The 23,354-nt window shown below is 49.3% G+C and overlaps 1 protein-coding gene across 1 annotated transcript; it reads right to left on the bottom strand.

Annotated features, from left to right (window-relative positions):
- Positions 1-1,937: 1,937 nt before the first annotated feature.
- On the bottom strand, positions 1,938-22,344 carry Ifngr2 (interferon gamma receptor 2). Its single transcript, XM_051150267.1, has 7 exons — positions 22,186-22,344; positions 13,909-14,041; positions 8,855-9,036; positions 6,081-6,247; positions 4,418-4,574; positions 3,540-3,697; positions 1,938-2,099 (listed from the first exon to the last, which is right to left on the bottom strand). Exons 1-7 carry the CDS (start codon positions 22,253-22,255, stop codon positions 1,965-1,967), a joined length of 1,002 nt encoding a protein of 333 aa, XP_051006224.1. The 5' UTR covers positions 22,256-22,344; the 3' UTR covers positions 1,938-1,964.
- Positions 22,345-23,354: the final 1,010 nt, after the last annotated feature.

Below are 23,354 nucleotides of genomic sequence, written 5' to 3'. Positions count from 1 at the left end.
ATCCTATGGGTGGGGGAAGATCTCCAGGCACAGTCAAAGGTCATTGGTTGAGAGCCAAGACACCAGGGCATCTTACTAGCATAGGGTGGGTATCTCCAGGAATCCCCAGGTGCTTGCTCAGATTTATCAGGAAAGGGGTTGGGTCTGTAATCTTCCCCGAGGGCTCCTTAGAGGAGGATCTGGGTTTCCCCAGATCAAAGAAGGAACCCTGCTGAGAAAGGGAGTCCTGTTATTTTATACCGAGTTTAGAGGCTATCAGGAAATGCCATGCTTCCCCCTCAATAGCAGGATTCCACACAGCTACATAAGCCTCTGAAACATCCTGTCTCCCACTAGCAGCACAGGGCCCACCTGAGGGTGAGGTGCTCTACTAACAAGTGCTAGAGGTTTCATTAGCCTAAGGCTGAGTCTCCTCCCACTGTCAGGAGAGAGCTGTGGGTGGGGCGCTTCAGGGTGGACCACATTGGTACTGTGTCACTGCCTGTGAGAAGGGCAATATGGACACCCTTTCCTAAATGTTAAATCACGCCAAAGGGTTTGAAATGTGCCTTTGGGAAGCCAAGCAAGAGTAGCAGTGAGCTCACATACTTGTGGGTAACACGGTTGGGAGCCTACTCCTTACTGGGTGAACACTGTGACTCATTTGTGCCCTATGTGTTGATGGCACCCTCGTGACTACCCTCATGACTTTGAAGGAGAGATGAGACAGACGGCAGGGACTGATTTTTTGCTGAAGTCCCCTAAGGACTCATCAGCTTTACTGAATGTAACTTAAAACACAAGTTAGCCAGGCACAGTGGTACTCAACCTTTAATCCCAGCACTCAGGAGGAAGAGAGAGGTAGATCACTGTGAGTTCAAGGCCAGCCTGATCTACAAAGGGAGTCTAGGACAGCCAGGGTTACACAGAGAAACCCTGTCTTCTTGAAAAACCAAAACCAAACCAAAACCAAAAAACCCAAGTGTAGATATAATTATTTTGTTTCATTTATTATTTATTTTTAGTTTTGAGACAAAGTGTCTCTACATAGCCCTGGCTGTCCTGGGACTCACTATGTAGATCAGGCTAGCCTCAAATTCACAGACACCCACCGGGCCTCTGCCTCTGGAGTGCTGGGATAAAAGGCTTGTGCCACCACACCTGGCCAGAACTTTTCAAAAGTAAGTAGTTTGTAGAAAACAGGCCAAAGCAAAGAAGGCAGAGGTGAGAGATGGGGGAGGGGAGAGGAGGGGGGGGGAGGATAAAGAAGAAAAACTCAGACTTAAAAAAGAAAGTTCAATATACAATCTTTTATTTCTAGATTTGAAAAAAAGACTTAAGTTATCAGGACACTATTTACAAGGTTGATCACCTCTTACGTGTATGAAGTGTTGGGGGGCCCTGTACAAGCTGGGCAAACACTGAGCCCAGGGTAGTCCCATATAAGACATCATCCTGGACATGAAGGGGACACTAGGGGCCCCTATTTGGGACAGGCTGGGACAGCTGGAACAACTCATTTCCCAAGGTGAAGGCAAGGACCTAGCCTCCTGGCAGTCAGGGCGGCTAACAATGAAGAAAGCATCACAGAATTGCAGCCTTGTTGCCAGTAAATGATTGTTTGCCTTTTTAGTGTTTAAGTCTTTTTTTTTTTTTTTTTTTCCTGAGACATTTTCTGTGGAATCCTATTAGATACTTGAACAATCCAGAAGACTCACAGAATAAACAATACAGTCTCCCCGGCACCCAAAGGCATACCTGAGGCAGAAGTCCCCAGGATACTGGTGATCCCTTTGGGGTCCAGGCAGAAGGTCAGCCCCTGTGCTGATCATCGTCCTCCTGGGTAAGCAGGGAGGGACCAGTGCCCTGATCTTCCTCCTCCTGGGTAAGCAGGGAGAGGTGCCCTGATCCTCCTCCTCCTGGGTAAGCAGGGAGAGGTGCCCTGATCCTCCTCCTCCTGGGTAAGCAGGGAGCGGTGCCCTGGTTCATAGTGTTTGGAGCACATCATCTTGCTCCTTTTCTGGAAAGAAAACAACTGATACAGAGTCCCAGGCATCGTCCTTTGGTGAACTGTCTTTGTCCAAGTCTTCTAAGATGAATTGATCTGGGTCCTTTAAATACTAGGAAAGGGTAGAAGGCAAACCAGTTATAAGCAGTTTCACACACACAACCTGTAGTTGGTGGAGTCACAGTATAATCAGGACAATATAACTTTGTCCACCAATGAAGAAGTATTACAACCACCACCAATCATTATTGCTACTGTTGTGTTCCTGGGGTCATGTCCAAGCTTGGCCCATGGTGAGCCCACACCTTGATGCTAACCTATGCCTAGCCCTGATTTCCAGCATGTGCCTGTCTCTTTACCCCTTATCTCTGTAATGGGGGGGGGGGAGGTGTAGTTCAGAGCAAGAAGCACAAGAGCCTGGGTTTCACTCTCAGCGTTGTAAAAACCAAACCAACCTGAACAACATGAGGCCTAAGGGCCAACCACACTCATGTGGTGAAAGCCGTGAGGGCAGAACACAGAGACTCTAAGTAGGAATCTCCACTGTCCTCAGTGTGCACTTTGTGGGCCATGAGCCTTCAAACATAACGACGTGTGGTGGGGAGATGACTCGCTGGGTAAGGGTGCTTGCTGCCAAGCCTGACCACCTGACTTTGATCCCCATATGATGAAAGGAGAAAACTGACTCCCAGGAGTTGCCCTCTGGGCCGCTGGAGAGATGGCTCAGAGGTTCTTCTGAAGGTCCTGAGTTCAATTTCCAGCAACTACATGGGGGCTCACAACCATCTATAATGAGATCTGTTACCCTCTTCTGGCCTGCAGGTGTCAGACAGAGCACTCATACACATAAAAGAGTTGTCCTCTGACACACATCTGCACACGCCACCCAATAAATTTTTTTTTTAATGTAATCTTTAGTTTTCATTCAGCTATGGCTGGGTAAAGCCCTGGGGTGCATTGGGGTGGGGCCAGGGGCCTCAAAGCCCTGAACTTCCTTTCCCCTTTGTCTTTGGCTATGAGCTCTGCTTCCAGCTCTTAGAAACGCTGAGAGATGCCAAACGCTAACTGCCAGCAAAGAGAGGAGCAGAAGAGGAGTCACGTGTGTGCGCGAAACCTCTAGATACAGAAGCGAAACCATGTTCTATTCTCATGTAACACCAGTGACCTTTGGCAGTTTTCACACTTTCCCAAGAAACTGCACCAAAACCTTAGATTTCTCCCCCAGAGAGACAACTGTGGTAAACCCAGACTCATAGCCTCTGAGGGCTGTAGCCAAGGGGCAGGACGAGCCCAGTAAAACCCAAGGGACATGGGGAACTGCTCCTCTCTGACAGTGTCAACCAGGGGGTCCTTGTACCCATCACCACAGGTGCCACATGTCGTTGCAGACTCCGACCATGCCCAACATTCATTTTTCTAATTTAATCTGTGTGAACATACGTGTGTGTGGGTAAGCGTCCATGGATGGAGGGCAGAGGACAACTTTTGGGTGTCAGTTGTCTCCCACGTGAGCGCTGGGGTCACAGTGACTCACATGCATCTGCACACTGACCTCTCTTATTTGTTCTGGGATCCTGGGTGGAGCCTGAAACCAGTATTTCACCCGACTTCGGTGTTTGAGGAACAGGAAGAAGCAGGCTACTGTGAGCACCAGCAGCAGCATGAAGATCCCAAAGGGGATAAGGATGACTTGCTGACGCCTGGTGGAGGCTGAAAAAGACGTAATGAAAGTGAGTAAGGCACAGACAGCTGTCCGTGTCTCTTAATAATTCCGGAAGATCTGAAAATGTGAAATCTAAACATTTCTATTCCCAGTTCAAAAACTGTCATGTCATAATACTGCAAATGGAAAAGTCCACATCTAAATTCATGTGATGGGTCACAGTTCAAGAACCCGCGTGCGCACTTGGGGCAGTGAGATGGCTCAGCAAGTAAAGGCGCCTTTGTCTAAGCCGGAGCTTCATCATGGCGACCCACGTGGTGACAGGAGAGAGCTGTCCTCTGACCTCCACTCAAGTGCGCACACACACACACACAAATACAATAAAATATTCCACACCCATGTAGTTAAAAAATCTTACATAAAGCCTCCTTTAGGCTATGCGTATATGGTATCTATGAAACATAAGGGACTTTTGTGTTCAGACTCTGGACTCATCCCTAAGACACCCCATTATGTATATGCAAATATTCTAAAGTCTGAAACAAGTCAACCCCAAACCTGACAAACTCCTGGTCCCAAGTGCTTTGGAGGTGACTCGGCCTAGTCATGCAGGCCGTGCTGCTGTAGACCTCAATACAATCACCCTTTCAGGCGAGCACTTCCGGGTCTCTGCTCCTACCGCCAGCCGCCTCACAGCATGCCTGCCTTCACTATTACAGGAGAAGCCTTTTAGCAGCACATAAGGGATACAGGAAGGTAGGTCTTACCGCCCGCTGTGGTTTCATGACAAGATACGTTGCTTATCCCAGGTGGACGGACACTTTTGTCTTGCAAAACCAGCTGTGCCTCAACTTGTAAACAGTACACCGTGAACGGCTTCAGGTTACCCAGTACAGTGAAGTTGTTCAAGAACGGGCCTTTCACCTGTGTAGACAGCACCACAGCTACACAGGTGAGACAGGCAGGCAGGGCCATGTGGCGTCTACCTTCCCTAGTGACCTCTCGAGTTCACAGTGAATACAACTACTTGGTCACAAGACCGCAGGGCTGTGAGCACTCCTAAGCCAGCAACCAGAACTTAATTTTTAGTATAAACATTCCTCCTGTAAAACCGAAACCTTGGACTGTAGAGATGGCTGGGTGGGCACAGTGTTCGCCGTGTAATCAGGAGGAGCTGAGTTCATATCAGCACCCGTGTAAAAATCTGACAGGTTGGGCTGGAGAGATGGCTCAGTGGTTAAGAGCACTGCCTGCTCTTCCAAAGGACCTGGGTTCAATTCCCAGCATCCACATGGCAGCTGCAGACTGTCTATAACTCCAAGATCTGACACTCTGTCACACTAATGCACATAAATTAAAAACTAAATTAAAAAAAATCTGACAGGTTGACATTCTCCTGTGTCTCCAGAACTGGGGGGTAGGTGGGGTGTGTGTGTGTGGGGGGGTGAGCAGAGACCCCAGTGGCCAGCCAGTCTGGCTGAATGGTGAATGCCAGCTTCAGAGAGAGACCCTGCCTCAAAAACATAAGGCAGAGAGCAACAGAGGAGGCCACCTCTGGCCTCCACACATGCAAGTATGGATGTGTGGGCTTGTGAGCACGTGTACATGCACACACACACCCCTCACACACAGACAATAAAATAAACATCCATGTCTTGAGTTAGACACAGAGGGGAAAAAAGAAATCCTACGATGTTGCTTTAATTCCCAAGCAGCTTCTGGTTTGACGTCAAATGCACTGATCTCTTCATGGTTAAAATGACACAGGTCTTTATGTCTTTATATCCTCAGGAGAGAGCTGGGCCAGCAAAGTCCCAGTCAGCCTTTCTGTTGGCCACATCTGTCTGCGATGCCCCAGGTGTGTTTTGCTTTGTTATACTTGGAGGTCCTAATCCCCGATGTGTTTTCTCCTGCCAGGCAATCTCCGTCTAGTCATGTATGGCCTTTCGTGCAGACCAATCAAACCCTTCACATGACACTGCAGACCCCTGCCATGTAGTCCACATGAGAAGTGGCTCCAGGGGAGTGGCATCAAAGGGAAAAGACACAGAGGCCTTGTTCTAGGTTTGCTCCCATGTTGGTTGGTTGGTTGGTTGGTTTCTGCTTGGCTGACAGCAACTGAGAAAACATCACAAAGGTATTGCCATCGGCCAGGCCTAACTAAGTGGTTTGAAGGTAAACAGATCACTAGGCTTCCCCAAAGTCCAGACATAGCAAGCTCACCACAGGCAAGGAACTAGCAAAGCCTATGAGTGGAACCAGACAGCAGGAAACGATGCCACCAAAGAGGCCAGAGGAGGGCTCCACAGAGCCGGGAGGATTAAAACCACCCCAGGGCTCAAATCTCAGGAGACCCTAGCAACCTCCTGGCTCATGTGGAAAATCTTCTTTCATCCAAATCAGAAACTCTAAAGAGAAGAAACCGTAAACAAAGGAGAAAAGCATCCTTGCCTGCTGGCTTCCTGTCTTCTCCCAGTAGCGGACACGATACCGAAAAACTGTCTCACCGATCACATGAAAGGGAGGGGTGAAGTTGATGATGAGGGAGGAGTCCTCTCCTGGGGCCACCGCAATGCTCCGTGGAGGCCCCACAATAACTGAAATAGAATTAGAAACAAAAACCCCACATGAATGACACATGACACTCACCGGATATACTGTGTCTCTGTTATACACAGTATACATTTAAACTGTGTGTACGCACACATTTGTAATTATATATAAGCAATGTGCTGCACTCAGATGCCCGCTCTGAATACAGGGTCACTGGGAAGCCAGCATCCAAGTGGAAGGAAAGGACTTTGCAGAACCTACCTGCGACCCCACACCAGGCTCTAGCAAGTGCAGGATTCACCCTACTGAAAGGCCCTTTGAGCCGGTATCCCTGGGAACTACATGGATGGTGTTTCCTGGTCCCCAAAAGGGAGAGACATGGCTAGTTACAAGAATCTGTACGCAATTTTCAAATCTTGCATTTCTTTCTCCACCTGAATGAAATCTTCACCCCTGGCCTAAGTTTCTGTTCTGTTTCTCTGGGATTCTGATGCCAGCCATGATTCTGGAAGTTTTGCTTACAAGCGACTCTCAGCTAGCATAGTCTTGAGTGCCTTGTGCAAGGCCATACCCTTGAGACGTGCTGCATACAGATTTCTTTTTATTTTATTTTTTGGTTGTGGGTTTTTGAGACAGGGTTTCTCTATGTTATCTTGGCTATGCTGGACTAGCTTTGTAGACTAGGCTGGCCTCGAACTCATAGCGATCCACCTTCCTCTGCCTCCTGAATGCTGGGATTAAAGGTGTAGATTACCACCCTTAACCCCTAGCAGTTTTCAATAAATTTGCACTGTAATGGCTCTGGATTACTTTGAGGATTTTTACTTATTTGATGATTTATTCAGTTTTATTTTAAATTTTCTATTGCATTTTGTTGTTATAGTGGTGGTAACAATAAAATTTGCCATGCTACCCAAGGCTCCTCCTCTTCTTCCTCCTCCTTTTTGGGTTTTCAAGACAGAAACAGTTTCTCTGTGTAGCTTTGGCTACTCTGGAACCCACTCTGTAGTCCAGGCTGGCCTCAAACTCACACCTTGCGCCACCACACCCTGCAGGATTACACTTCTTACGCCTTTGATCCCAACACTTTAGAGGCAGAGGCAGGCAGATCAATGTGAGTTCCAGGCCAGCCTGGTCTACAATGTTGAGTCTAGGACAGCCAAGGCTACACAGAGAAACCCTGTCTTGAAAAAAAAAAAAACAAACCAAAAAAACAAACAAACCAAAAACCAACCAACCAAAAACCAGCCAAAGTAACTAACTGTAACTGCTTAATTCAGTATCATCTATCTAGACAGTGGGCACATCTCCACTTATCTTATACTTGAATTTTGAGGGCACGAGCGTGTATGTGTGCATGTGCATATGCATATTGTGTGTATGTGTGTGTTTGCATGTGTAGGCACATGTATGTGGATGAACATGTGCCTGTGTGTTCATGCATGTGGAAGCAGGCGGTCAATATCAGGAATCATGTTTGATCGCTCTTACCTTTTCATCGCTGTTAGCCACATTCCTTTGAGGACCCCACCTGGGGACCCCATCTCTGTCTTCAGAGGCTGTAATTATACCTGGCAGTTGTGTAGGTTTCTCAGGATCTGAATTGTGGTTCTAAGCTTCCATGGCCAGAGCTTTAACAGCTGAGCCATCCATCTCCACAGGGTTACCTCCTTTGTGCATGAGCCAAGCAGAGACAGGAAGCTTCTGGCATGGCCACACTGTGACAGGAACAGCATAGGGCCTGAGGTTTCTGCTTCCTCTGAGTACCCAAGACACAGTTGTGCTGGATCAGGGAGTGTGACCAGGATCCAATACACTTGGGTGCATGCTCTCAGAACTGAGATGGAGGCTGGGCGTGGTAGCACACGCCTTCAATCCCAGCCCTTGGGAGGCAGAGGCAGGCGGATCGCTGTGAGTTCAAGGGCAGCCTGGTCTACAAAGTGAGATGGGTGGGGACTATGGCTCAGTGCCACAATACTACCTAGCATGTTATCAGACCTTGCTCTCCAGCGCCACAGCAAAGAAAACAAGAAGCGAGTGTAACTGTCTTCCCATAAAACATGGCTTACAGTAACAGGCAGCAGGTCAAATTTGGAACCTGGTGTGGCAAATCACGCTGCTTTGGCCTGAGCCTCCAGGGTCAGTAGCTTCTGACAATTCTACCTATTGTCTTCGGCTTATTTAGGAAGAGAGCCAGGACCAAGGCCTAGGGTTGGTTCAGTACTGCTCACAGCAGCATGTAAGGAAACCTGAGACTGCAGCACTTGCTTTTTTTTTTTTCCCCCAGACAGGGTCTCTCTGTGTATCCTTGGCTGTCCTGGACTTGCTTTATAGACCAGGCTGGCCTCGAACTCACAGTGATCTGCTGCCTCTGCCTCCGAGTGCTGGGACTAAAGGCATGCACCACCACTGCTCGGCAGCACTTCCTTTTAAAGACCTATTTATTCTGTTTATCTGTGTGTGGGTGTGTGGGTGTCTGAGGAGGCCAGTAAAGGGTGTTGGATGTCCTGGAGCTGGGGTTTCAGGCAGTTGTGAGCTCCCCAGTGTGGGTGCTGGGAACTGAACTCTGGTCCTCTGTGAGAGCCACAAGTGCTTTTAACTGCTGGGCCATCTCTCCAGCCCTATAAAGTGTTCTACCCACATTCTCTTACCTTCTCGGTAGTATTCATATGGACCCACTCTGACCCAGTCAGAAGTGTGCTCTCCTTGCTTGGCTCGAACGCGCAGGAAGATCTTGTTCGCCCGTGGGAAGTTGTCTTCCGTGAAGTCACAGTTTGTCTCTGTGATGTCTGTACAGTTCACCTTCTGGAACGTATGCCAAGAACCACCAATGCTGGGAAAGAAAATAAGGTTTCAATTCCCAGAATCCTCTCCTCACACATAACACTCTTCTCTGGAAACATTAGCTTTTCCATGATTGTTGCAATCACTTAGCCTTTCTGGCAAAGGTCAAGTTCAGAGACTCTTTACCAAGAATTAGTTCACAGGCCACGCCTACTTCGAAGGACTGACTCAGTGCTCTTAGGATACGCACAAGGTTAGGTAACTGCCACCATGACCGATTTTTAAAACATGTTACTACCCAACCCCGACCCGAAACCTCCCGTGATACCCTTTCAGAGTAATTCTCCATTTTTCCTCAACTTGGTGCCCCAGTCACAGGCAACACTGATGTCTCAACAGGTCCCCTCCTTCTGAACAGAACCATATGGATAACCACTGGTCTCTTGTGGCTGCCTTTGTGCCAGGCTCACTCAAGATAGTTATCAGGATTCCCCCCCCCCCCCAAAGCGTTTACATTTTGTGTTTTATTTTTATGTGCTTGAGTGCATTCATGTGCTGGGATTAAAAGCAGGTGCCGCAATTACTCATCTCAGAACAACTTTTTAAAGATGTTTCTCAGAAGACAGACTTATGGGGGAATAGGAGTTCTGAGGGAAGGGAATCTCTTTCCATACAGAGGGTAAAAATACGGTGATATTGGCTTCATTTAAGAGAATGATGAGCATATCACACGGTTCATCAAGACTCCATCAAGAGCCGGGCGGTGGTGGCACACACCTTTAATCCCAGCACTTCGGGAGGCAGAGACAGGCGGATTGCTGTGAGTTCAAGGCTAGCCTGGTCTACACAGCGAGTCCAGGACTGCCAAGGCTACACAGAGAGACCCTGTCTCAGAAGAAAAAAAAAAAAAAAGGCTCCATCAAATCAGTCATCCCAGCTTTATTAATCAGGTGAGACACCCCAGCCCCTGTGCACTGACTCATTTTGGGCTTCTGTATCAGAAATTACCTAACTCTTTGTGTATGAGTGTACTGGGCATCTGCGGCAAGTAATTTTAGCTGCCAACTTGACAGATCCTAGTCTCTCCTGCGAAGGGTCCGTTGAGAGAGCTGTCTGTATCCAGCTGGCCTGTATACAGTGTAGGTGGCACTGACCCTGAGTTTGGGTCCTAGACTGTGTAGGTTGGGTGTAGGTGAGGGCCAGCAGCGAGCATGCATGCATGCATGCATGCATTTTGTCAGGGTATTTGTTTGTTTGGTTGGTTTTTCTGAGACAGGGTTTCTCTGTGTAACAAACTCTGGCTATCCTGGACTCGATTTGTAGACCAGGCTGGCTTTGAACTCACAGAGATCCAAACTGCTTCTGCCTCCCAGGTTTTGGGATTAAAGGCATAGGCCATGATGCCCAGCCTTGTTGGGGTATTTTACCACAGAAAAAGAAATGAAACTTGGACAGCATCAAACCCTGGGTCTTATGTAAGTTAACCCTATGTTCTATTAGCATTAACAAGCCAGAAAATATGCATTTGTTCTTTTTAAATTTTGAGACACAGTGTTGCTGTGCAACCCAGACTGACTTTGACGTAACTCATCTGCTCTAAATATGAACATTAGTTACATGTCACCATGCCTGGTGTGTGTGTGCGTGCGCGCGCGCGCACACGCGCGCACAGGTCAGAGAACACGCTGAAATAGTTAATTTTTCCTTCCAGCAAGTGGGTCTTGGGGATCAAACCTGGCAGCAAGTATTTACCAGCTGAGCCATTTTGCTAACCTCTAGAATCGAATTTTTTAAAGCAACAGTCTTCACGAAAAGGAACAATGCGGCCAGGTGTGGTGGTGCAGGCTTTTAATCTCAGCACTCAGGAGGCAGAGGCAGAGGCTGGTGGATCGCTGTGAGTTCGACGCCAGCGTGGCCTACAAAAGCAAGTCCAGGACAGCCAAGGCTACACAGAGAAACTCTGTCTCGAAAAACAAAACAAACAACATACATGGTAGTTTAATACTTGTCATCAGGATACAGATTTCTTGTATCAAATTCTAGTTTCTTTCTCTGTCTCTGTTTGTTTTTCTGTCTCTTCTCTCTTTCTGTTTTTGGTTTTTTGAGACAGGTTTTCTCTGTGGAGCCCTGACTATCCTGGAACTTGATGTCCATCTGCCTCTGCCTCTGGAGTGCTGGGACTAGAGGCGTGTGTCACCATCCCACCTCCACCCCCACCCGCTTTCAAATTCTAGTGTCTTAACAGTTTCTCAGTCTCCTTGTTTGAAGAGAAGCCTCAGGCCAGCAGATGGCTCATGGATGAAGGCAACCAGAGCCAAGCCTGATGGCCTGAGTGTAATCCCCGCATGGCGGAGGGAGAGCACCAACTCCGCCAGCTGTCCTTTGACCTCCGCAGCGCGCGCGCGCGCGCGCGCGCACACACACACACACACACACACACACACACACACACACACACACACACACACAAAATAAGTAATGTCTGTGGCTTCCAATCCCAGCTCGGGAGGCAGAGGATCTCTGTGAGTTCGAGGCCAGCCTGGTCTGAAAAGTAAGTCCAGGCCAGCCAGGGCTGCATAGAAGAAACTTTGTTTCAAAAACAAAGAAAAGAAGGAAGAAAGAAAGAAAGAACGAACTCTGTGTTAATGTGCATGTACACACATGTACACACACACACACCACCCTTTTCCTTGTTTCACACCTTGGGACATTCCTCTCATGCTGATCCTGCTCTCAGCTTTCAAGGCTGAGGGCTGGAGTGGTTACTATGGGAACCGGAAGTGCCTGTGGACTTCCTCTTGAAGACAACGTAGCTATGGTTATTGTGTCTCTCTGGCCTTGGTCCACACATGCTGAAGTGGTGTTCAAAACCCCAGGCTGGGCTATAGGCGTGCAGCAAGCGTGGAGAACAGCCGCCTACTTTGATTCTTGCTGCTCTTCTGAATTTCTACAAAAAACCATACACTGCTACAGCAATCAGGGCGGGGGAAAACGGTGAGACTGGCAGGGCAAGGCTGCTTGGCAACAAGCTGTGGCCTCGCCCTCCAAGACAGCAGGAGAATGTCATATTTTTTTTTTTTTTTATTAAAGCAAAAATACTCAGATTTCTTATTTTTGGCTACTAATGCTCTTGTTAAACATTAAACACTTGGGGGAGTGGGGAGAGGGCTGGAGAGATGGCTCAGTGGTTAAGAATACTGTCTGCTCTTCCAAAGGACCTGGGTTCAATTCCCAGCACCCACATGGCAGCTGACAACTGTCTGTAGCTCTAGTTCCAGGTGATCTGACACCCCCACATCAATGCACATAAAATAAAATTTAAAAAGATTAAATACTTGGGCTGTCCATCCTGGAGGCTGCTATCTGTGACCTACTATTTCCAGTTTAAAATCTCCCATAATGTTTCCTGCAGATTTGGCGTTGCTACAGTGACCGTAATAAAAAGCAAAGGGGGCACTTTCATTTACAATGACAATGCCACCTTTCCACAGATAAACACAGTTTTTTGTTTTCTTTTGTTTTTTGGTTTTTTTGAGACAGGGTTTCTCTGTGTAGCCTTGGCTGTCCTGGATTTCACTCTGTAGACCAGGCTGGCCCTAAACTCAGAGATCTGCCTGTTTCTGCCTTTGCCTCTACCTCGCCTCTGCTGGGATTAAAAGTGTACGCCACCACACCCAGCAAACACAGTTTTTAAGTCTTAGTCTCAAAATCAGTAAAACCTCAAACAAGAAAACATTTTAAAACAAAAACAGGGGGGCCTCCCCCACCTGAACCCACCTCTGCCATCACCAGCCTCTCACGGAAAACCAGCCAGCTTTAGTTTTTACCAAAGCTTTTTCTCTTACTAAAACCAACCTCAACCCCTGATGAAAAGCTATAAAATGTTTACCAAAAAGAAAGGAAGGAAGGGGGCTGGTGGAATGACCGTTGTTAAACTGCCAGCCTGGGTTCCGACCCTCAGCATCTGAGCGAACCCATAAAAGCCCAGCACAGGGCGGGTGAGAGAAGAGAGGCAGATCCCAGGTCCGCCTATTTAGCCTGGACAGTTCTAGGCTCAGTGAGAGACAGTCTCAAAAACTGAGGGAAGCAGGACTCAGGCAGGCACTTTGCCATGCTCTTTGGCCTCCATGTGTGCACGCCCACCTGCACACACACATACATACACACACACCACAAAGAAGCAGAAACCTTCAGTCAAACAAGTTCGTCTGCAATACAAAGCTGTGTGGGAGCCTTTTTGACTACAGCCTGTGCTGCTTGTCAGTGCTTTAAGAGGTTGAGGCAGGAGGATTGTTCCAGGGCTCCCTGAGGAAAACAGGAATGCTGGTCAACAAACAAACAAACAAACAAACACAGGCTTTGTTTACGAGTATGTGCCCAGAGATTTCACCTGAATCTTCAATTAACTTGTGACAAACGAAACCACTAAGCTGAGCGCACTCATTAGTGGCACTTGCGAACCAAGTGGCCAACAGTGGAGAAAACACAGGAAGGAGGAGAGAGGCAGAGCAGAGGACGAGGAGACGCATTATTCAAAACAGAAAACCAGGTGAGAAAATGAGACACCACTGTAGTCCCCTGAATTCCTTAGTAAGCTCAGTTTGGACTCTTGAGGTTTTGAACCTGAAAGCTTCCTCCTGCCTTTCCCAGGCGGAAGTGAACTCTTACTCAGAAAAGAACAAAGGGATTAGCTTTCACCACTAAAGGAGGTTTCACAGAGGCCAGACCTGAACCCACCCCGATCAGTGGGAGGTTATGAAATCTCTGTCCTTGGTGCTTTTAAACACTCAAGGGGAAAATACCTGCTGCCCACAGGTCTCCTCACTACAGTCTGCTGAAAGGCCGCGTCAGGAACCGACTCCAGTTTCCATCCCACTCCCCAACACGTCCCAGCAAGGGTACCCACAGAACATCCACTTACTAGCAATACTCCACCTGGTAGACCACTGGGCTTGTGTCGTTGCTGGGGGGCGGGGGCTCCCAAGTTAGAATCTGCTTATCATTGACCGAGTAAATGTTCATGTTCAGAGGAGCAGCAAGCTGGGAAGAAGGGTCTTGAGAGGAGCAAGGAATGAGAGTGGGGACAGGGTGATAAAGAGAATGAGGGGGGGATGGAGTGATAGAGAATGAGGGGGGATGGGGTGATAGAGAATGAGGGGGGATGGGTGATAGAGAACGAGGGGGGATGGGGTGATAGAGAACGAGGGGGGATGGGTGATAGAGAATGAGGGGGGATGGGGTGATAGAGAATGAGGGGGGATGGGGCGATAGAGAATGAGGGGGGATGGGTGATAGAGAACGAGGGGGGATGGGGTGATAGAGAATGAGGGGGGATGGGGTGATAGAGAATGAGGGGGGATGGGGCAATAGAGAATGAGGGGAGATGGGGCGATAGAGAATGAGGGGGGATGGGGCGATAGAGAATGAGGGGGGATGGGTGATAGAGAATGAGGGGGGATGGGTGATAGAGAATGAGGGGGGATGGGTGATAGAGAATGAGGGGGGATGGGGCGATAGAGAATGAGGGGGGATGGGGCGATAGAGAATGAGGGGGGATGGGGCGATAGAGAATGAGGGGGGATGGGGCGATAGAGAATGAGGGGGGATGGGGTGATAGAGAATGAGGAGGGATGGGGCGATAGAGAATGAGGGGGGATGGGGTGATAGAGAATGAGGGGGAGATGGGGCAGATAGAGAATGAGGGAGGGGGAGGGGGCAGGAGAGAGGGAAAAAATTCAGAAAAGAACATCAAATTACAAAAACATTTCGGTGCATGCTATCAAAGCCATTTACTCAACACAGCTCTGGTCACAGTTGAGGAATGGGAGAGCCTGTTCTCCCTGGCACACCCTTCTAGGCCTGATTGTGAGGATGATATTATGAGCAGTGGGGGGAGAAGTGTTTTAGGTCACCCTCTACATGCAGGCTCCAGCTGGTAGAGCAGGGCTCGGGAACCACAGATCTGTGACTGCACGTGACTCTGGGCTGCGCACACCTCCATTTTTCTATAGGAATAACTCCTAACCCTAAACAATAACAGAACATCCCATAGAGCTTGGGTGAAGATGCTGGTAGGAAGTTATCTACTTGGCCTGCACGGAGTACCAAGGTGACCATGCATACATGTGTGGATGCGGACACCCCAAATCGAGCAGGCAACTCCCAAAGGCTCGGGACACATCATTTGCTCCTCAAAGGGTCTCAGCATCCCACCGCTGAGATCTGGATAACAGGCTGAATCCCAGGTTCCAAGCCACAGAGGAGGAAACGCGCACTTTCAACACGACTCCCAGCTCTGAGGGCTGCAAATGACCAAAGAATGTATTTGCCCCAGAGGTGGCAGATTCTCCAAAGAAACCAGTTCCATCAACCCTATCCACCCTGCCAGGCAGATACCAGGCGGGCTGGGCTAGAGACGTAAACACTGGAACCTTTTCTCTAAAAAGATATCATCAAAGCACTTTCTTTGATCGAAAGATTAATGAGAAACAGTCAGAAGATGGAAAGAAAAACATGCTGCTCCCGTACTCAAAGCAGGAAACGCAAATCGCAGGTTTTTAGAGAGTTCTTCCAAGCCAGGAGTGTAGAGGGGCCTCCAGCGCCCACTGGGGCCACCTATCTACCCAGACTGCCTTGCCTCCACCTCTGTGGGTCCGGCTGCTCTCACTCTAGCTCCTTGGTCAGCCCTGCTGTCCATTCACACACGGCAAAGCAGTGTGTCAGAGGACAGGCCTGGTCAGCTTGCTGAGGGCTTGGCGGAAGCTATGTACCCACCAAAGAATCTCAGAGAGGCGCTTTTCGGGCCTGCATCGGGTTTCTGTCGCTGCATGTAGCCTATCACCCCAAATGCAAGAGCTTCTAACAACCCAGATGTATTATTTCATTTGTTATTTTATCACATTTATCATCTCTCTGGCAGTTGGATGTTAGAAACAGGCCTAGGGTGGAGGTGGCAGCAGGGCGCAGTTACTTCTGGAGTTGCCAAGAGAAAAGTCTGCTACTTCCATTTTCGTGCTCTGGAGCCTACTTGCATTGTTTAGCTTGTGGCCCCGTTCTCTGGTGATGCTGGGCCCCGTCAATCTTGTGTTAACTTCTGTCGGGCTCTTTCCTGGCTCTGTATTCTGTCTTTCGTGGGCCTTTGTAATGACCCTGAGTCCATGTAGCTCAGCGCCCAGGATCATATCCCCACATGGAGGAGATCTTCAACTCAGTCATACCTGCAAGGTCCCTTCTGTCATATAAGGTCACATATTCCCCAGGTCCAGGGATTAATGCCTGGGCTATCTTTCAAATGACATTATTTTGCCCCCTCACCATCTCTCACATCTCTGGAAGAACCATAAGGAATTTGTCTCCCTCTCCTGGGTCCCTATCTTCACAATCTAAACATCCATCCAAGAAAGGGGTGGCAAGGGACCAGGTTAGAAAGACCCTTACTCAACCAGGCGTGGTGGACACGCCTTTAATCCCAGTACTCGGGAGGCCAGGCAGGTGCATCACTGTGAATTTGAGGCCAGTGTGGCTGACAAAGTGAGTCCAGGACAGCCAGAGATACACTCTGTCTCGAACTCCCCCCCAAAAAAGAAAGACCCTTACTCTAACCATATGTGAGAGAGGAAAGACACCCTGTTCTCAGATACAGAAGAAACTTAGGACAAATGGCTGTGGTGTCTATTAGCACACCCAAGTGTCTGCTGGCCTCCAGGCTCGCTCAGGACCCGTGGCTCCTCTCAAGACCTCTCACCCGAGCCCCCCTCCCTATCTTAAACTCCAACTCATGGGCTTCTGTTCCCAGCTTGATTCTTATGTAATCCTGACATCTTTTGGCTACACACTTTCTTGGGTTTCTTTTGTCTTCCTCACTCTTCCGCTGCCCTGCTTTCCTCATAGCCTGATCTAGTCTGTTAGCCATGTTTAGCCTACTACTTTCTCTCCCTACTCTGGACTCTCTCAGATGCCTCTGGCTGTACTCCCCCTCACATCTATAAAAACGTTCCATTCAACCATACCTTGGAGCGGTCATGTCCTTACTTTATACACTTGTCAGTGCTGGGGGCAGGGTGGGGCTAAGTGGCACAGCACTTGCCTAGCAGGCTCAAAGCCTGCGTATGATGTCCAAAACTTAAAAAACGAACAACAAGGGGCTGGAGAGATGGCTCAGAGGTTAAGAGCACTGGCTGCTCTTCCAAAGGTCCTGAGTTCAATTCCCAGCAACCACATGGTGGTTCACAACCATCTATAATGAGATCTGGTGCCCTCTTCTGGTGTGCATGTGTACATGCAGGCAAAACACTGTATACATAACAAATAAATAACTCTTAAAACAAACAAACAAAGAAACAACAAAAAGACAACCTTGCTAGATGGAGTTTTCAGACTGGATATAAGGAAAGCCCCACACAGCATAGCTTTGTCTCCACTGAGTTTCTTGGGAACCTTATCTTATTCATTGAAGAAAATGAATCTCAGAACTGAGGACTCCACACGTCATAAAACACTTTACCAAACAGTCCTGTTCCCGTTCTGGACACCCGTCCTGGAACTTCATCCTCTCCACTCCAGCCCCTCTTTGCCCCTGGGAAACACTGTCCTTGGGACCTTGTGCGCTGCTCCCTCTCCAGCGAGCCTCCCCACTGTCTGTCCAGAAGTCCTGCCTCAGCAGAGTTACCTGTAACATGCCCAGAGCCCTGGGGTAGGCTTACAAACCTGCCCTCAGCTCCACCTCCTTGCTGTATTTTTCCTCCAAGTGAATGCCACACCTGAGTCCTTAGAAGGAGACTGTCTGGGTGGTGGCGCACGCCTTTAATCCCAGCACTTGGGAGGCAGAGGCAGGTGGATCACTGTGAGTTCGAGGCCATCCTGGTCTACAATGAGAGTCCAGGACAGCCAAGGCTACACAGAGAGACCCTGTCTCAAAACAAACAAACAAACAAACAAACAAGAAAAGAAGTAGACTGTCTGGGCTGGCTCCTCTGCCTCTGCCTTTTGTATAGGCCCCTGGATAAAGCCTTTGTGTCTCCCGAGAGGGACTGGCCACTGTAGACTCTTAATATACTCCTCCTGAGGAAGGAGTGAGCTCATGGGATGTGTCCCACCAGCTGCACTTGAAGCTCTTTCTGCTCATTTCTTCATTGTGGACAGCTGTCTGTCAGTCTCTCCTCAACACTACAGCACATACTTTGAAAAGGTGAGGTGCTGCCAGACTCAGGGCCGTTTTCTTCTTGGGTCTGGAAGAGCAGGCTCAGAGGGTGTGGTGGAAAAAGACTACTGATGGGCAGCTGCCAACAATGAAAACACAAACAGAACCAGGAGAGGCCCAGGCTCTCTCTTCCTTGTCTGCTCTGTTTGGGCCATGGCTTTGTCTCGCTTCACAGGCCAGGGCAGGGGTGCTGACCTTCTCTGGGTGGTTCTGAAGACTTGGGTTAGTTACTTTGTGTCACGGTGATAGAAGAACTATCTGACAGTTCACGGTTGCAGGGGATTTCAGCCCATCCCAATGCAGAAGGCATGTGAAGAGGCTGTCACTGGCAGCTTCAGTGGGTGGCAGCACCCCAACCTGGCTAATCTATTCTTAAGTGTCTATGAAGTCTCAAGTGTCTGGATCTCATGGACATCACAGGGGTGGGGCAGAAGGGCAGGATGGAAGGACCTGTGGCTGAAGGGCAGAGGGCACATGCTTGCAGACCACACCCAGCTTATCGCCTCTTATCAACAGTGGTTCCTGACTCACTGTCTGCAGGTGCACGGAGAAGGAAGGGAGAGCGGAGCTTTGCTCAGCTCCCTAAGGGTCTTCGAGCTTTTACTGGGCAGGACCGGCAGCGTCTTTGAAACCCTGGGTACACCCATGGGGACCACTTTAGTTTCCCACTGTGGCTGCAGCAAATGACAAAAGCAAAACAAAACTTTATCTTAACAGCTCTCGGCTCAGAGTGTGGCAGGTGTTTCGAGGGCAAAGGTCATGGTGCTAGGCACAGCAGGTGGAAGGACTTGATCCCATCCCCTGGCTAGATTAAACTAAAACAATCTCTGTAGTGATTGCACCAGGTGCAACTCAGAATGCCGGGATCCTCTGCCTGTTCTAAGACCATCTGACCAGGAACCTGCCACTCCTCAAGTAACCTAACAGTCACGGGACAGGGGCTTCTTTGGGGAAGAAGGCATGCTAGTCTGGCTGTGACCAGACAGAGTGTTGAATATTGTGCCTGAGGCCACTGCGAGCCGTTTTTTTTTTTTTTTTTTTTGGTTTTTCGAGACAGGGTTTCCTCTGTGTAACCTTGGCCATCCTGGACTCACTTTGTAGACCAGTCTGGCCTCGAACTCACAGCGATCCGCCTGCCTCTGCCTCCCGAGTGCTGGGATTAAAGGCGTGCGCCACCACACCAGGCTCTGCGAGCCGTTCTTAGCAACCGGCTCACTTTACCCGTGAGGCAGCCATGGAGAATGGGGAACCAGGAAACAGCGCATCTTAAAAATGACGTCTTTAATTAATTTATCTCTGTGTGTATGTAAGCGTGTGTGTGTGTGTGTGTGTGTGTGTGTGTGAGAGAGAGAGAGAGAGAGAGAGAGAGAGAGAGAGAGAGAGAGTCAGAGACAGAGACAGAAACAGACAGAGACACACAGAGAGAGAGACTTGTGGCAGTCACTTCCCTCCTGCTACCATGTAGGTCCTAGATATCAAAGTTGGCAGCTTTCTCACCATCCAAAAACTGATATCTTAAACCCCACGAATAATCACATCTTTGAAAAAAAGCCCAACAGGCTATGCCATCTGGTTTTGCCTTTCACTTGTTTTTTCTGAGATTTATTAGTGTACGTGAGTGTGCCTGCATACAGCTATGTGTACTGCCTGCTTGCAGGTGCCCGTGGAAGGCAGAGGGCGCCTCACCCCCTGGAGTTGGCAGCTGTGAACCGCCTGACGTGGGTGCTGGGAACTGAACCCCAGTCCTCTGTGTTGTTTGGGGCTGAGATGTACCCCACATCTCATGCTTTGCATGTGGGGTCCTCTGGCTTGTGGTGCTATGCGGAGGGCTGTGGAGCCTAGAAATGTAGGGCCTTGAGTGGAGGTCAGCAGAGACGAGTCTTTGACGGTTACACCTCCTCCCTGGTCCTAGTCCCCTGCTTCTCCGTCGGCTTCATGTGAGTCACGACTGACGCCAATGTGACCGGCAAATAAACAGTCCTCACCCTCAGCCACAGCCAGGGAGTTATTCTCTCTAGTAAAGTCGCAATAGCAAGCGGGTTTTGTTTTGTTTTGTTCCTTAGATCACTTGTCTCTTCTGGGCCCTAAAATATGAAGATTACCTCGTTCAGGAGAAGGCTTGGCATCAGAGAGAAACTGTACACAAAGCCCTTGGGAGCTCGTCACAGTCAATGGGAGTTAGGACTATCAAGTATCAACCCAATGACACAGGACCCAAACAGGAGTATTTCCAGTGACTTTTAGGTTATTTGGGACCTACTGTCCTTGTCAGTGGTATCTATGCTAACTAGAAGGTTTGGACATTCTTTCAAGCTTGCTAACAATGGTGACAAAACGCACATACACACACACACACACACATTTGGCCTCCACAGGTACCAGGAACACAAAGTCGTGCACAGACATACATGGAGGCAAAACACTCATACATTGTTTTTGGTTTGTTTATTTTTGTTTTGTTTTGTTTTTTGAGACAGGGCTTTCCTGTGTAGCCTTGGCTGTCCTGGACCTGCTTTGTAGACCAAGCTGGCCTGGAACTCACAGAGATCCACCTGCCTCTGCCTTCTGAGTGCTGGTATTAAAGATGTGCGCCACCACACCTGGCTCCTCATACATTGTTTAAAGCGACCTTATGATTCCCGAAGGCCATTTATACCCTATGGAACAGTATGGGAATCTTCCCATTATCTCTTGGCCACAAGATCATTGTTAATATTTTCACTTTGCATTGTGACTAAAAGGGGTTTCTTTTAAAAAGTATCCTAGCGAGTTTTTTCATAAGAAAGTGAGTATGAAAATTACAAACTGTTATTTGTTAAGAGTGGTATGCAAGCCAAAGAGACTTGCAAAAAGCTACCACTTTGAAAAGATCCAAGGATCCAGTTTGTTCTTAATGGAATATAATAAAAGTTAATCATTAGAAAAATGGCTGTTCCCCTGGGTGCGGTGACAATGTCAATTGTAAAGTTTCAACCTCTGCACTCACAGTTCACAGACACCCTTAGTGGCTCTGAAAGCAAGTACCAGCTCTTCTATCACAACTCAATCGCAGGCTCTCCCCTGAAGGAGAAGTGGGGAGAAGAGCAGACACAGATTGCCCAAGGCAAAACTGAGGAACATCAGAGTCCCTGAGAAGTTAGCCATGTAACCGGGTCCATCCTCTGCACCTCTGCCCTTAAGGAGATAGGGAACTTGAGGGCCTTTGCGAGCGATGCTAATGGAAGGACCAACATCTCAACACTGCCTTTCAACGTATTATCTAACTAACAGGCCAAACTTATAACAACAACAAAACCAGGACTGGTTGCAAGCAGCCCAAGCTGGCCCGGAAACTTTAGGACCCTTTTTCTCTCTCAACCAGAGTTCTGCATTTTCACAAGCGTGCACCACGCACTCCCTGTGGACTCCAGATACCCAAGCTTTGATATGATCTCCCCATGGGAAAGAACCCAGCAAAACATAAAACATGTACGAAGAATGAGGTCTTTTCTTTTGGTGGTTTTGATGACTCGCTCATAAATATGGCCAGGTGGTGATTGAGACAGGAAGCCGAGCGCAGGTAAAGGGCTGTCTATGGGGAAGAGAGTAGAGCTGTGATCCGAAGGGCCACAGCTGACACCCCTGGTCCCCCATACACTGGAGGGGACACGGATATTTCTGCTCCCCATTTATAAGATCCTGAGGAAGTAAGTCCAAGATTTTATAGGTCACCCAAAGCAAATGTTGGCCCTGTCCTTTAGCTGATCTCCCTGGCACCAAGCAGCCAACGACTTCGGCTCTCCAGCTCCAGGCCTGGAATTCCCCGTGGTCCTTGCCACACTCACTGCAGCTCCCTCTCGAAGATTCCTCCGGTCGGTCACCTACCCGATCGCGGACGCCTGCAGAACGGGAACCGCTGGAGACTCCCACCCCGCGCCTGCTGCAGGCTCGGGGCGATACCCACGCGTGGACGCGACACCCGCGGATGCCTGGGAGAGGGGGATGGGGAAATCTGCTTACCCGGCGAAGGCGCCGCGACCCCGAGGCTACAGAGCAGCAGCGACAGCAGCCACGGCGGCGGAGGCCGCATGGCCCGGGCGGCCCGGGACCGTGGAGTGGACGCCACTCAGGCTGGCACACCCCGGCGGCCATGGCGAGCGCTGTGCCCGCCTCTTCCCAGCCCAGCCGCCTAGCCGCCTAGCCGCCCCGCCCCGCCCCGCCCACGCCCCGCCCCGCCCCGCCCACGCCCCGCCCATGCCCGGCCCGCGGGACTTTCCCGGGTGTTCCCGGGAACCCAGGGCCATCTCCCCGCAGTCCAGCACCCCGCCTAGCCGACCTCCATTCATAACTTGAGGTCCTGTCCGTTTATTTTAAATCCTGTTTTCTTTAATGGCCCCAAAGTACATTCTAAGCTTTGAATTCTTTTAAGGAGAGGATTACTTAGCAGTGTTGTAGAGAGAGGACCATCTAGGACCTGGTGTCACAGAGAAGGGGGAGGAAAAGCTAGAGGAACTTCACGCGTTGCTTAATAGTCTGTGGGTTTGGCTAGTGTGGCTGCGAGGCGTAGGAGGAAGTGACCCCAGAACAGGGGAGGGTCAGGCTCTCAGCCTGTGCCCTTCCTAGTGGCAGAGACATTTGCACCTCAGCCGCAAGGAAGAGACAACAGAAAGGGATGGATAGAGAGAGAGAGAAAGAGTCAAAGAAAAAGGATCATCTGAACCCACATCCTCTTTAAGAGTGGCAACTGCTCCTAACCGCTGAGGCCTCTCTATTCCCTTCTTTGTTTTTGAGAAAAGATCCCAGGGAACCTTGGTTGACTTTAAGGGGGCTGTAGTTGAAGCTGGCCTTAAACTTCCTGTCCTCACAATCTCTACCGCTCAGGATTAGTCACGTGAGGCACTCCCCCCCCCACCCCACCCCGCATCTTCCTTGAGGGCCAGTGGGATTTCTGAAGTTGGATGAATTACCTAGCATTGTGGGTCTCCCTGGGGAGCTGTTGGCCACCAGCTCATGAAGACAGCAGGAGCAGAAGGCGAGGCACAGGCAGTGAGCAGCACAGAGAACGAAGGCAACATAAAACCCTTGGTGGAGGGAGCTCCCAGGATAGGCGTACATAATTGGTTGGAATTAGGCACTTGAAGGACACTTGATCTGCATTTGGCTGTATGTTTTTGTCATACGAAGGGGAA

This window comes from Acomys russatus, chromosome 8 (genome assembly GCF_903995435.1).
Source record: "Acomys russatus chromosome 8, mAcoRus1.1, whole genome shotgun sequence".
NCBI classification, from domain to species: Eukaryota; Metazoa; Chordata; class Mammalia; order Rodentia; family Muridae; genus Acomys; species Acomys russatus.
The sequence above is the reverse complement of the archived record's forward strand: the minus strand, read 5'-3'. Positions and strand labels throughout refer to the sequence as shown.